The sequence below is a fragment of the Dermacentor silvarum genome, chromosome 2 (assembly GCF_013339745.2).
Source record: "Dermacentor silvarum isolate Dsil-2018 chromosome 2, BIME_Dsil_1.4, whole genome shotgun sequence".
In the NCBI taxonomy this organism is placed as follows: Eukaryota; Metazoa; Arthropoda; class Arachnida; order Ixodida; family Ixodidae; genus Dermacentor; species Dermacentor silvarum.
Genome location: NC_051155.1, coordinates 64589048 through 64603139, shown reverse-complemented (window position 1 = coordinate 64603139; position 14092 = coordinate 64589048). Strand labels below are relative to the sequence as shown.

Here is a 14092-nt window from a genome sequence, read left to right as displayed (position 1 = left end):
TCCTTATATAGAGGTCTACTAGTCGAATGTATATTCCTCGACTTTGCCGAGGCATTCGACAAGGTCCCACATCAATTACTCCCTTAATGTAGATCCCAACATACTGAAGTGTATCGAATGCTTTCTCACTAACCGCGCGCAGCTTCTAACCGCGAATGATTCAGTGCAGCAACACTGGGTAGTTCAGTCTGGGGTACCACAGGGCTCCACTTAAGGACCGTTGCTGTTTCTAATATATAATCATGACGTCCCCAACAGAATAAACTATTCAGTTAAACTATCTGAAGAAGACTCTCTCTTTTACCGTGATATATTAAATTCACAAAACTCTTTTACTCTGCAGAGTGACCGTGACACGATTTGGAACTAGTATTCCCATGCAGTGGCAAATGGTCCTCAACCCAACCAAATGCAAAGTAATAGCAGTTTCCCGGCATTCTAACCCCTCTAGCACTTTCGACTACAATGTTAACGGAGTTACACTTGCAACAGTCACGTCGTACGAGAATCTTGGTGTCCACGTAGCTAATAATATTTCCTGGCATGCACATACCCCTAAAGTTATCAGCAATGTGAATAATACGCTCGGTTACATATGCAGGAATTTTTCACAGGCCCTCAACACTTAAAATTGCTTCTGTACAAAACACTTATCAGACATAAGCTAGAGTACGCCTATCTGTGTGGGATCCTGCGCAACACATACTAATAGGCTGCATTAAATCAGTTCAGAACCGACCAGATCGTTTCATTGTTTCAAAGCATTCACGCACAGCTAGTATTTCTTTAATAAAGCTAGGTCTCGTCAATTTACAGGTCAGGTGATAAATATTTTGCCTCTGTTTCTTTCATAAAGTTTTCTTTCAGAATAAACTATTACAACGCGAATTTTTACAAGAACTACCATGTGTGTCTTGCAAAAGTCGAACCCGCAACCCAAGACGAATACGGAGAGGAACCCCCTTCCCTAATGCATTACCTGCACTGAAGACATTGTGATGAAGAAGACGTACACCATGCTCTGAAGATGACGCACACCACCAACAGCAGTAGCATCGTGATCGCTACACAAAAGACGAAGCCGAAGTTACGTTTCAGAGCGCTGCCCGACGTAACTGTTTTAGCCGCCCGTTCTGCCCGTTCCAAGGATCAACATTTACGCCTGTTTCAATAAACCTCATTTAAATTTTTGGAGGTGCTGGGTACGACCTGCGAAGCTTCCATCCTGGAACTCCGCACCCGTACGCATCGCCCCGTTATGCCCGAAGACGCAACCACGCCCCCACCGTCCACGCCCCCGCCGTCCACGACCCCTCCACCCGTCATCTGTTCCGGGGCGCCTTACCTGAGGGATCCGGTGGTCTTCAGCGGCACCGACGGCAGTGATCTGGAGGACTGGCTATCGACTTACGATAGTGTAAGCGTCCACAACCGATGGGATGACACCGCTCAACTGAACAATGTCATCTTCCACCTTTCGGATGTGGCTCATCTGTGGTTTAAAAACCACGAGCCAGATTTTTCCACCTGGTCTGCATTCAAGGCCGTCCTCATAGATGTGTTCGAGTCCAAGTCCTCACATTTTTCCGTCGAACGTAATTGCTTTTTCTATCGAGGGAGTCTCAAATCTTGCCCTTGTGGACACTGGTGCCGCCGTTTGTGTAATAAATGAAAGACTCTGTCGCTCCATCCGGAAATTGACCACGCCAGTTGCTGGAATAGCCCTCCGTACCACAACAGCGCAGCATGTTCAGCCGTTAGCAGCTTGTACGGCCCGAGTTGTGATTGAGGACGTGATGTACATTATTGGGTTCGTTGTGCTGCCATTCTTCTGTCACGACGCAATTCTTGGATGGGATTTTTTCTCACGACAGAGCCATCACCGACTGCGAGCGGGCAGAAGGCGAACTTTCTCCTTTATGCGATCGCCATTCAGACGATTCTCCTGAACATCACCCTAAATTAGTCGCCGCTGAGAAGACCGACATTCCTCTGCATGCCGCTGTTGTTTTACCTGTGTCCTATGGAAGCATCTCTGACGCCACTGTTTTGTTCGCCCCTTCTGAGACATTCATCGTCCACATTGTTGAGTCCTCTCACAGTCCGTGGGTCTCGCCGGGCGTTCTCGTTAAGAAGGATGACTCTACCCGCTTCTGTGTGGACTTTCGCCGCTTAAATAAGATCACCCGCAAAGACGTGTACCCTCTACCGAAAATAGATTATTCCCTTCACTGTTTACAGGGGTCTGAATTCTTCTCTTCACTCGACTTGCGCTCAGGGTATTGGCAGGTTTCCATGGGCGCCGCTGACAAGCCGAAAACTGCATTTGTTACCTCTGATGAACTTTTTGAGTTCAACGGGATGCCTTTCGGCCTCCGTAATGCTCCCGCGACGTTCGAGCGAATGATGGACACTGTTTTGCGTGGCTTGAAATGGCAAACGTGTCTGTGTTACCTCGACGATATTGTCGCCTTCGGTCGAGATTTTACGACACATCTTCACCGCCTCAGGTGCGTTCTGACGTACCTTGCCAACGCTGGGCTCCAACTTGATCTCAAGAAATGCCACTTCGCCACTCTAAAGTTAACCATCCTTGGCCTCGTCGTGTCTAAGCACGGCGTCCAACCTGATCCCGCGAAATAGCGTGCTGTTACTGACTTTCCCAGACAGACAAATCTCAAAACACTTCGCAGTTTCGTCGGCTTATGTTCGTGCTTTCGGCGTTTTATTCGCAACTTCGCCTCCATAATACACCCTCTGACACAGCTTCTGGGTAGCTCCGGTGACCTGTAATCATGGTCTCCAGCCTGCGACGAGGCGTTCACTATATTACGACGTCTTCTCGCTTCGCCTCCTATTCTGCGTCACTTCGATCCTGCAGCTCCGACGGAGGTACACACAGACGCCAGCGGAATATGTCTCGGCACCGTCCCAGGACAACGAAAACCCGGACATCCTGAATACGTTGTTCCTTATGCCAGCCGTACCCTCACCAAAGCGGAGACCAGCTATACATTAACTGAAAAAGAAAGCTTAGCCGTCGTATGGGCCCTTAGGAAGTTTCGCCCTTACTTGTACGGCTGGCCGTTTAACGTCGTCACAGATCATAACGACATTTGTTGGCTATCAAATTTGAAAGACCCATGTGGCCGCCTTGCCCGATGGGCTCTTCGAGTTCAAGAGTTCGACATCAACGTCGTCTACCGCTCTGGCCACAAGCACTCGGGTGCTGATGCTCTGTCACGGTCTCCTCTTCCTAGCGACCTTAGTTGCCTGTCAACACTAACACGCATCGTCTCGCCTCTCACCATCGACAGAATTGCTTCAGAGCAGCGCCACGACCCCTGCATAGCGGCCCTCCTCGACTTACTTTCTGACACGCCCACGCTGCCAGCCTCTCGCGCACTCCGCCGCCAAGCTGTTAACTTCACCATTCGCGACGACCTTCTGCGCCGACGCAACTACGCATTTGACGGCCCCAAATGGCTACTCGTCATACCGCAGAGTCTGCGGTCCAATATCTGCGCATACTTTCACGCTGACCCGCAGTGCGCCCACGCTGGAGTCTTCAAAACGTATGAACGACTTCGTCAGCGCTACTACTGGCGAGGAATGTTTACATACGTCCGCAAATTCGTTCGCTCATGTACGGACTACCAACGTTGGAAATCGGCGCCTTGCCGTTCAGCTGGAACTTTGCAGACCCTTCCCTGTCCCGCCCGACCATTTTATCGAGTGGGAATTGATCTCTATGTTCCTCTTCCTATGACACCCGCCGGTAACCGCTTGATCATCGTCGCCGTCGACCATCTTATGCGATATGCTGAAACTGCGGCACTACCTGCCGCCACGGCACGCGACGTCGCCTCTTTTTGATCCGGTGTTTCATCCTCCGTCACGGCCCACATCGTGAACTTCTCAGCGACAGAGGGCGCGTCTTTTTGTCTGAGGTTGTCGAAGGTCTTCTGGCTCAGTGCAACGTAATTCATAGAACCACCACCGCCTACCACCCCCAGACCAATGGACTCACCAAACGCTTCAACCGGACCCTGGGTGACGTGCTGGCCATGTGCGTCGCATCTGACCACACAGATTGGGACCTTATCTTATCATTTGTTACATTCGCCTACAACACTGCAACCCAGACTACCACTGGCTTTTCTCCCTTCTTTTTGCTCTACGGCCGTCACCCATCCCACACCATGGACACACTGCTACCCTACCAGCCCGATGATACTGAGGCTGTGCCCGTTTCGACTGCAGCACGTCATGCCGAGGAGTGTCGCAAGTGAGCACGCCACTTCACTACCGCTGAGCAACAGCATCAGAAAAGGCTCCATGACGCTCACTTTGTGCAATCTGTCTTCTCTCCCGGCGACCTCGTCTGGCTGTCAGTATCTTCGAATGCTCCTGGCCTCTTTTCAAAACTTCTTCCCCTCTTAGATGGACCTTATCGTATTGTCCAGCGCACGTCTATGGTGAATTACCTAATCGACCCACTGACACCCCCCTCTGACCTCCGTCGTCGTGGACGTGACATTGTTCACGTCGATTGCCTTAAGCATTACCGTGAGCCACTCGTGGTCACTACTGCTTGAGTCGCCAGGATGGCTGCTTTTTCTCCCGGGGGGGATTGTGATGAAGAAGACGTACACCATACTCTGAAGATGATGCAGGAGCATCGTGATCGCTACACAGAAAACGACGCCGAAGTTATGGCGCTGCCCCACCTAACTGTTTTAGTTGTGCCACTACCACCAAGGCTCTACATCTACATCTATAACTGTTTTAGCCGCCCGTTCCGCCCGTTACAAGGATATACAGCTACGCCTGTTCCAATAAACCTAATTTCAACACAATGACTTTCAAAGTAGTCATCAGTTACTATACATTGCGTACGTCACGCTAGTTTTGCAACCCTACCTTGACAATACTTTGTGTGTTTTTTGTGGCGTTTCTGATTTTCTTTATTTGAGTGTAATTATTGCACGCAAGCTATGTAACATTTTAAGGAATTTTCATGCCAATATTTGTTTTTGTTTCGAATGTTCTCGTTTTATGTATATTATACCCACTACCTCTATAACGCCCAATAGGATTTGAGGCTATTATAGCAAATAGCTAAATAAATAAATAGGACTGATTCTTGGGGCAGACCTACTGATTGTTTATACCTTAGCGAAGACAAACCGCATGTGAGCTGTAAAGTTTATTTCTTGGTGGCCTAGATGTTAATGGCACGTACCCACTCTGGAGGATTGACCAAGAATCGGGTAGTTCAATCAATATAAAAATTTGAATAAAACGAAATGAAAAAAAAAATGTTATCAAAATTTGTGAATAGGTAGCTGAGAAATAATAGATCGATTGTAGCTAATAATTTTATTAGAATGAAGGTATAAGTAAAGGTACAAATATAGCGAATGAAATTGTATTTTGCAGAAAGGTAACGAAACCTTATATGTTCTGATTTTATAGTCAAAATCTCATTGACACAGGAATAAGATCCTGGATGACATTGCCAACCTTCTTGTCGCTGTGCCCAAAGGGCGAAGCAGCCGAAGTTAGCAATTTTGAACAATAAGATCTACGAAGGCGGAACGGTCTTTCTACAGTTCTTTTTTGCAAAGTAGAATATATTTGACAATAAATGAGAAAATCATCTGTTGTTTCATTATCCCCGAAAAAGGAACAGTTTGGTGAGAGAACCAGACCGACTTTATGGATGGACGGATGCAAAACTTTAATGAAAGTCCTGTGGGTAAAAATTTAGAACTGGAATTCGACAGCGGAGTCTAGTGAGTGCGACTTCAAGTGTTAGGTTTACTATTCAATTATTGTGACAGGTGCTGAAACATCTGAGGAATTTGTTTAAAAGGGCGTAAAATTGATGCAGCATCATTTGTCTCTGAAATCTAAGCCCTATAATGAAAACTGAAGCCCGTAATATTTGAGTAGAAAGGCTTGGCTATTCGTTCTCTTACCTCTCCCGACTTAGCCACTGGTTTCTACTAAAACTACCCTTCAGATACTTACTGCTGTATTCGGCCGGCTTCTCCCAAAATTTATATTTGGGATACCCCATCAATAGACCAAATTCCATCCTTGAAGAAAACGATGCGACGCCAACGCAATCCAGTAAAGTTGATAAAAAGCCGAGTGCTTGAAGAAGACTAATGAAGACGAAGCAGATGCGCTCAGTCGTCGTCGTTATGTGTGAAGGAATAAAACTTAGGAGCGCTTCCGGAAATGGGAAATGACGTGCTAGAACACGAAGAATGCGAGGATGCGAATCAGTACATGTAGAGTGGGCGTACGCCAATCATGGCAGCAGCTGGCACAATCGCGCACTGGAGCACCAGTATTCTTCACTACTGTGGCATCGGCAGACTGGCTGAGAGGTAGAATCTCGGACCGCCAATCTGTTGGTCGTAAGTTTGAATCATTGGGGCAAAATAACATTTGTTTTGTTCTTTCACTTTTTTTTCAAAGGGTTAGGCGATTCCAGCTACGGACGGCGGCGGACACCGGCGGACATCAAAACCATTAGGGTTGTGAGCCCATAACATCTATCGCTGTATAATATGCGGATCCAACGCACATGTTAAAATCAATGTGATGTGTAGTTAATCCTGTACACAACAAACGGCGATGCGTAAAATTATGCTTACTATCATTGTATGCAGCGCGCAACCTCGTGCAACGTTTATGTTTATCAAAGATCACAACTTTTATCTCATATAATTTTGATGTTGATGCACAAGCTATGTCGAAATGAAAGCACCAAATCGGCGGATGCGCAGTGTGACACGTCTAGGCAGATATGACGTGAGGGCGAATGCGGTGTATGATGCTTGTCGAGGGAAGAATGGTGATGACAGGCGTATGTAGAGAGAAGTATGACGTATATATCTAGCTTGTCGAGATCGCCGACATCACTGCGTGGCGACATGTCCGCGAGCATGCGCTATCCAGCAGCTGCATGCTTGTCGAAGGACCAGTCGCGTGACATTACGGAAATTGCAACGAAACCACTCTTAATCGACGCTTTATAAGACATCAGCGTAGCCGTTTACTGGGGAGGCTGGTGCGAGCCGCTGTCGGAAGTGCGCGTGTGATCGGCGTGCGCCCTACCGGGTCCAGGGATCGCTTGTGAGCCAGCGCCGTAGGTATGCCAGCTTGTTTATTACATGTTTTTGGTACATTTGTCGTGTTTTCCTGTGTACTCATACTACGTTGCCGAGTTTGCGTCAGGTTCAATAAATGTTATTTTCTTTAGTGCGCTACCTTTTCTTGCTCGTGGAGGGCTGCTCACGAAATTTTCTACGAGGTAACCCGCTTCAAGCAATATTTAAGTAATGTGAAAATATTGTGTCGCACAGTGTCATATCCATAGCAGAGGATTGGTAACGAGTAGACACACACCCAGTGGTACATACCGATTGGTTAAATGAAAGAAAATAAACTAAATTTAACAATGCGTTGAGTTATATGCGCTGTTTCATTAGTGGTTGGTGTGCTTTAGAAATACATATGAGCGGATATTATGTGTATACGTATTTTTATTACACAGAGAACTGCGCTTCTATGGTATTACTTTGTCGGTCGGCACAGAAAGGTTATACGAGGCTGCTTGCTGGTATTTGAATTAGGCACACATATAAGCTTTTTATATATATCAACTATTACACCTGCCGAGATACCGACTGACCCTGCCGCAGACAGCAGCCAACAGCAGCCACGCCAAACGCGGGAGGGTAGTCAAAGAACACTTCGCTTAAAAAAAGAGAAGGAAGAAAAGTGGCGGTCCTGTACTTGCGGACGCACCTGTTCTATCCATGTCGGCAATCCTGTCGTCGATGTCCCAGCAGTTGGGCTCGATGCGCCTGAAGAACCGGCCATCGTCGTAGCTAAGCACGGCACTCTTCTCGCCCTCGTGCTTAATCTCGAGCCAGCCGCCGTATCCATACCGCTGGGGAGCCAGGGGGAGAGCAGAGCACACCGTTAACTATGTCATTTTGTGTACACTTGCACGGAAAGACTGCAAAACTTAATGTCAGCGATGCTTTTTTTGTGATGCGAAAGCGTCAAATGGTCCATTGAGCGAAAAAATAGTCGTCTGTCGTCCGTAGCAGCGAAACGGCTGGTAAATTCCCATTGGCTGCGACGCCACGTCACGAGCCGAGGCGCAAGCCTCGGTAAGATCAAATCAAAACGCGCCAAGCGTCCCAGCGCGCTCGGTTTCCCGCGATGAGCTCGTAACTCGAAGGACCGCTCAGCGGCGTTCAATTGGACTATAATGTTTTCGCATTCATAACTCATGAGAAGTGCTTAGGTGTCCTCAATTTTTTTTTTATCCGTGGAGAATTTTGTCCGCGACAATGTAAATGAACAACACTCCTTGATGTGCCTCAACAAAATTTGTCAGTTTGTTTAGCGTGAAATTACGTTAGTGTTCAGCCCGTGTCCCATCATTGTCGGCGGTATTTCAGTTACGTTGCAAAAGTTACTTCAAAGCGTAACATTACATATGTATACAACCGTGATCCATCATGCTCATTGTAATATTGCGGTAATTTCTCATTGTTTTAATGGTTGCTTTAAGCATAGATCTCACTCATGAGTCAACTCACTCAGACTAACCCAAGCTCAGTACTACCAGTTAGCCCGGCCGAGTAGAATTTTGGTGAGTCTAAGTCCGGGCGAGGGCCCGTCTGAGTGCAGCTTTAGTGAGTCTGGGTCCGAGTGAGCGCTAAGCAAAAAAAAAAAAAATTCATTCTGTGAGTGAGTGAATTCAGTCTCCTTGCCGACCTATGCTTTTAAGTAGGTTAAAGCTTGCTTTATGTAATGTCTTCCAGCTAACGGCTCATTAAATGGCTAATGACCCTAAAAAGCTAGCATTAAACTTATTTTCCTTATTTGTGCACACTTATTTGAGCACTATTGGAGCTTTCGCACACGGTTATCATTGCATATATAAAACCTCCAATTAAGCTTAAATGCACAAACATGCGATTGGCGAATGGGCATTTTGCTGTGCGGCTAGGTTAACCGAACCTAGCCTTCCGTATAGTTCGTTTTATGAGCATTGATACTGACTTGCGCATCAGAAAAGATCAACAGTTATTCCGCATTTTATTCTCGTCCACAGCCTGCCACTGCCTCCCAAACACACGTACAGACTCATAAACGATACACACGCGAACCTCAACTTTGCGAATACATTGTACCTGTCATTGGTTGCTAGGTCTTCATGAAAGGTGTGTGTGTGTGTGGGGGGGGGGGGGGGGGGTGGATAGCTACATGTGGCCAGCAATTCCCACACGTGTCAGCGAGTTGACGTGCCTGGACAGGACGGCCGCGCCATGATCGCGCATGCTTCAGTCGACAATTCCCTTCCGCTATTGAGCCAGAGTGCTCCCAGGAAGCAAACCGAGAGGGTTGGCCTTCGCCTTTGCTCTTCGTTGCGAGCAGCTTGTGGAGCTGAGCGGTTCTGAACCATCCTGAACCTACCCGACCACGCAGGCGACCTCTGCGTGGCGCAGAGGCGTTAGTGAACTAATTGGATTTCTCAAAGTAAAATGCGTCAGAAAAATCGTAAAGTACGACTTACAACCTACAGACATGATATCATCGGATTGTAATTTCAATGTACGAGAAAACATAGTTCTGTTACACGGAAACTCAAACGCAGATCCCTTTCCCAGCATTTCTACCATTCATACAGCGGCGCTCCCAGGTCGGTTCCTTGCACATTTTAGTAGCGGTGTAATTAAACGCTTTGTTTTTGTTCTACCTTGGCTTGTCGCTGCCTGGGCCCTGTACGCTGATTGGCGTGTTCAAGCTCCAGGCCGCTTGGCCAGTGTACGCGAGGGACCAGATTTAGGCGTACGTGAAATAACCACATGCAGTCATAAAATCAACCTGGAGCCCTCCTGTAAAGCATCACTCGTAGTCCTGGGGATGCTTTTAGCCGTTAAACCTCACGAATCCGTCAGACCATCATTTCCCGCATGCTGGCTGAACAGTGGGAATGGCATCGTCAGCTTCTTCCACCGTGCTTAACCTGCTGTACACGTTTGCTTATTTAAAGTGAACTTATTTTCGTCATTATTTGTTGATCGATGTTCCTTTCATGTTTTGTGCCGAGCGTATACAAACAGCGAAAATTCGTTTCCTTGGTGTCAACAAAGTTCACTCGCGGAAGACTTGATGAATGAGGGAGAGAAAAAAAAAAGGGCAGAACCCACGCGCTGCGGGAATCTGTGTAATATGAAGCACTTAGCAGGAATCTGGCTATGTAGGATTGTTCGGCATTCTGCAAAACAATGCTAGGTGAACCAACGTGTTCCTGAAAATTTAGTAGTTGCGAGTGTGGGTCGCGAGCATACCGACAACCACGTTGTAGACGATCGTATGACAGCAGTAGCATGATTTCTACGCTGGCTGGTTGACGCGAGTTTACACGACGATTGTTGCGCTTTACATATAGGTACTGTACGAAGGTAAGCGAGAGAAACGCGGATTGTGACGTCATCAGCGACTACGTGTTCTACATATGTAGAAATGGCTATTTCATGTGTGTGTATTAATACAACGATGGCATTTGTACTTCGGCGAAGAAATGTTCAACCTTGATTAACTTGCAATCATGTTCAATCATGAAGTCCGTACAGGGCAATCATGAATCTGGGCAATCATGAAGTCCGTACAGCGTCACGCAGTTTCTACGTAGCGTAAGCCGCTACGAGGAAATTACTTGGCAAACTGGGCAAGTAGCGGTGACAGCGCAGTCTAATACTGCGCCTTAAAGCGCGAGATGTCGCAACGAAAGAAGACGGCAAAGTTGCATGGGGTTCACCTGCCTAGTGTTTCAAAGAGCTGGCTGGCTTTGGAACGCGATATGCATGCAAGCAATTGTGGCCTAATGGTTAGAGCAGTCGGCTGCTGCGCTCGACGGCAGAGGTTTGTTTGCGCCATGAGTCTCACATTATTTCATTTTTCTTAATGCGAGGCGAGACCGGAATCCACCTACACCGAAGTGCCAAGACTAAGCCAAAGAATGATTCGCATTAATAAAGTGGGTGTAGAAAGGCGGGGAGGTCAGTCAGACGTAATTCTGGTTGGCTACCCTGCGCGTGGCGAAATAATACGCGGATGAAAGGAGAATTAACGAAGTAAACGCGCACACATTCTAGCGGCGGCAGGCACCATTGCTGAATGTCTTTATGTGGGCCCATACACAATGGGAACTTCAGCGACATAGGTATTGCCGCCTTCGTGGAGTTACTTTGGGAGGCTTGGCGTAGATATACTTTTAGATAGTGGGTGATTGCTTAGTCTGTCAAGTACTGAGCGCATTACTTGCCTCTCAGCAGTAATGATCTGTGAAGACACACGAAATATCTGTGAATAAGGCTGCATGTGTCACATGTGGGGTCAATTTTGATGATGAATGAAATACTCCCTCCATCTTCTCACATCTGCGCATGCGAGCTGTCATTTAAATGCCATGCGCCTAAGGTTCGCTTTGCCATCCAGCGCTTGTTCGCTCGAGACGCCCTGGAAAACTTTTACGCTATGTTCGTTATCTTTACAGCGTGGGCCGCTGGCGATTCCAGTGATTTGACCAAGAACTATGTGTGCGGTTTTGCCCAGCGATAATGTCAAGGCAGGCGCTTGAACTGCGACGTTGCAAAAGCCATTGCATAACCCATGCGAGTGGCGAACTGCTAGAGAATCGTATAAATCGACGAGCACAGCGCTTACGCAAGTGTTTGTCGGTCTGGTGGGGCGAAGTTTGCGAGTCGAGAACATATGTTCTCGACTCGTTCTCGACTCGCACACTTTGCCTTACGCAGGTCGACGCCTATATAGGCATCGATCATTCCGGCAAGCTGCTTGCGAATCTGTGAGTAGTGTGGCCCTGCGTCGGAATCGGCTGAAACGCACAGTGTGAGAGGGGTAGGCTAGGCTTCCTGTGTTTATACATGCTAAGGTGTGTAATCTTCAAAATTAAAGTGTTTTGTGCTGATAAATGCAGCAGTTCAATTACTCTGTCCCGCTGAAAACCGGTGGTTCTCTATCAGCATCCTGAGGGAAAACATAGAGAATGAGGTGTAGATGTGTGCTTCTGTTTACCTAGCATGAATTCCATATTTAATTTATTTGCAACTTGCTCGCTATCGCCTCCTGTTCTATTATTATAGGTGTGGCGATGAATTCTGTAGGGACAGAAACCAAGGATTGTCGCGTTCTGCTGTCCGGCTCTACACACAAGCCCGTGAGCTGAAAAAATGAAAAGAACCTTCCACTAATTAGGTTGCGAACAAGTGTTGCACAAGATAAATTGCACCGAACGTTAGAAATGTGTCATAGCAAAAAGAGCTGATTAAAGAGAAACAACGAATGTCGCAGTTTTGCCCGAAGGCCAAAGGCCGAAGCATTGACTGCGACACAAAGCGTTTCAACTCCCCGGACGGTGTTTTAATTATACGTGGGTGCGACAGTGTTACCGCGACGCAGCACGCAAGCCAGCTGTTGATGCCCAGACGGAACGGCACCATGGCGTCTACCATGTTGATATCGATATTGATGTGTCACCCTTTAGAACGGGCGGCCGCCGTGATACAGCGTCGCCAGCGGCGCGGGAGCCTCGTACCTCGGTGGTGCACGAGATGAGACTGGCGGAAACCGTCCACGTTAGTCAGCGCTCAATGAAATATAATGTCATAACGTTAGTTTAACGTTTACTATACGTTACACTCAGACCAGTGAGTACATACAGAATTCAGCATAAATGTCAGTGTTCCTCAATGTGCGTACGTAGAGCGCTTATGCCAGCAGGGGAACGCAGAACGCTTCTACTGGCTCCGCCACCGAGTCGATTAAGCGGAGCGTTGATAGTGCCTCCTCGGCGCTTCGTCATTTTAGTGCGTTAGCATTCATCAACATAATCATAACAATCACCATCTTGATTCAATGCGCACTGCAGCACCAACGCTTTCCCAGCGATCTCCAATTATCCCAGTCTGGCGCTAGCTGATTCCAACGTGCGTGTGCAAATTTCCGAATTTCATAACCCCGCCTAGTTTCCTGCCGTCCTGGACTGCGCTTCCCTTTTCTTGGTATCCATTATGTTTTTAGCTCTATTCTTTAGGTGCAAAGCACATTATGCGCTCGGGCTGTCGGCGTCTCCTGTCGGCGTCGTCATGGTATAGCAAGAGGCCTGTGCTCGGGCTCGGCATGCGCTCGTGCCACTGCTCCCGCGTTCGTCGTCGTCGTCGTCTTCCACAGCTGGCTGCGTTGCCGCTCATCATTCCAGCGTGAAATTTCACTTCTCTTCTGTAATCGTAATGAGGAAGCCGTGTTTACGGGGTTATGAGCCATTGCTTAAAGCAGCATGAGCCCATTAGTGGTGCATCACTGCATGCTTCGCACCTCCCCAGGTTTCACTTTAGAGGAGTTGCATTTCGCTCAATGGGTCATTTGACACTTACGCATAAAATTTAATTCACTACTCAAACTGAGCCTATGACTTAAATCGTGGCTAAATGTAACAACTAATAAAAACTAAAACAGTAAGAAAGGCGTCAATAATGGCCAAATTGCTGAGGGAATCAAAGAAAACAATGATGGTTTCGCTAATACTTCATGGTAAAAGACATCATCAAGCCGGAATACAAATTTTTTGTTTTCTCCTACTGTCAACTCGAATATTGGCTACCCTCGTTTGCTTTGTAATCGACACTGCTGTATTTCTCTCTCTTAACGTTACGTATAATATTTTTCGTTCCGTCGCTCCTTGCGCGGTCATTAGCTTCTTCCCGAGCTTCTTTGTTAACGTTCAAGTTTCTGCCCCATATCTTAGCGCCGGTATATAAGATGCAATGATTGTACATTTTCTATACAACGAAAGTGCTAAGCCCCCAGTCAGGATTTGGTAATGCCTGCCGTATGCACTCCAACCCAATTTTATTCTTCTGTAAATTTCCTTCTCATGATCAGGGTCCCTTGTGAGTAATTAACCCAGATAAACGTACTCCTGCACAGACTCTAGGGGCCTGGCGATAATTAATTCTTGTTACTTTGC

The 14092-nt window shown here is 47.3% G+C and overlaps 1 protein-coding gene across 1 annotated transcript in view; it reads right to left on the bottom strand.

The window, feature by feature from the left end:
• The window catches only part of LOC119440098 (2-amino-3-carboxymuconate-6-semialdehyde decarboxylase), a 60391-nt gene that overhangs the window by 38661 nt on the left and 7638 nt on the right, over positions 1-14092 (bottom strand). Inside the window, exon 2 of the mRNA XM_049662749.1 lies at positions 7828-7972. Coding sequence (XP_049518706.1) covers positions 7828-7972 — 145 coding nt within the window. The remainder of the gene's footprint in view (positions 1-7827; positions 7973-14092) is intronic.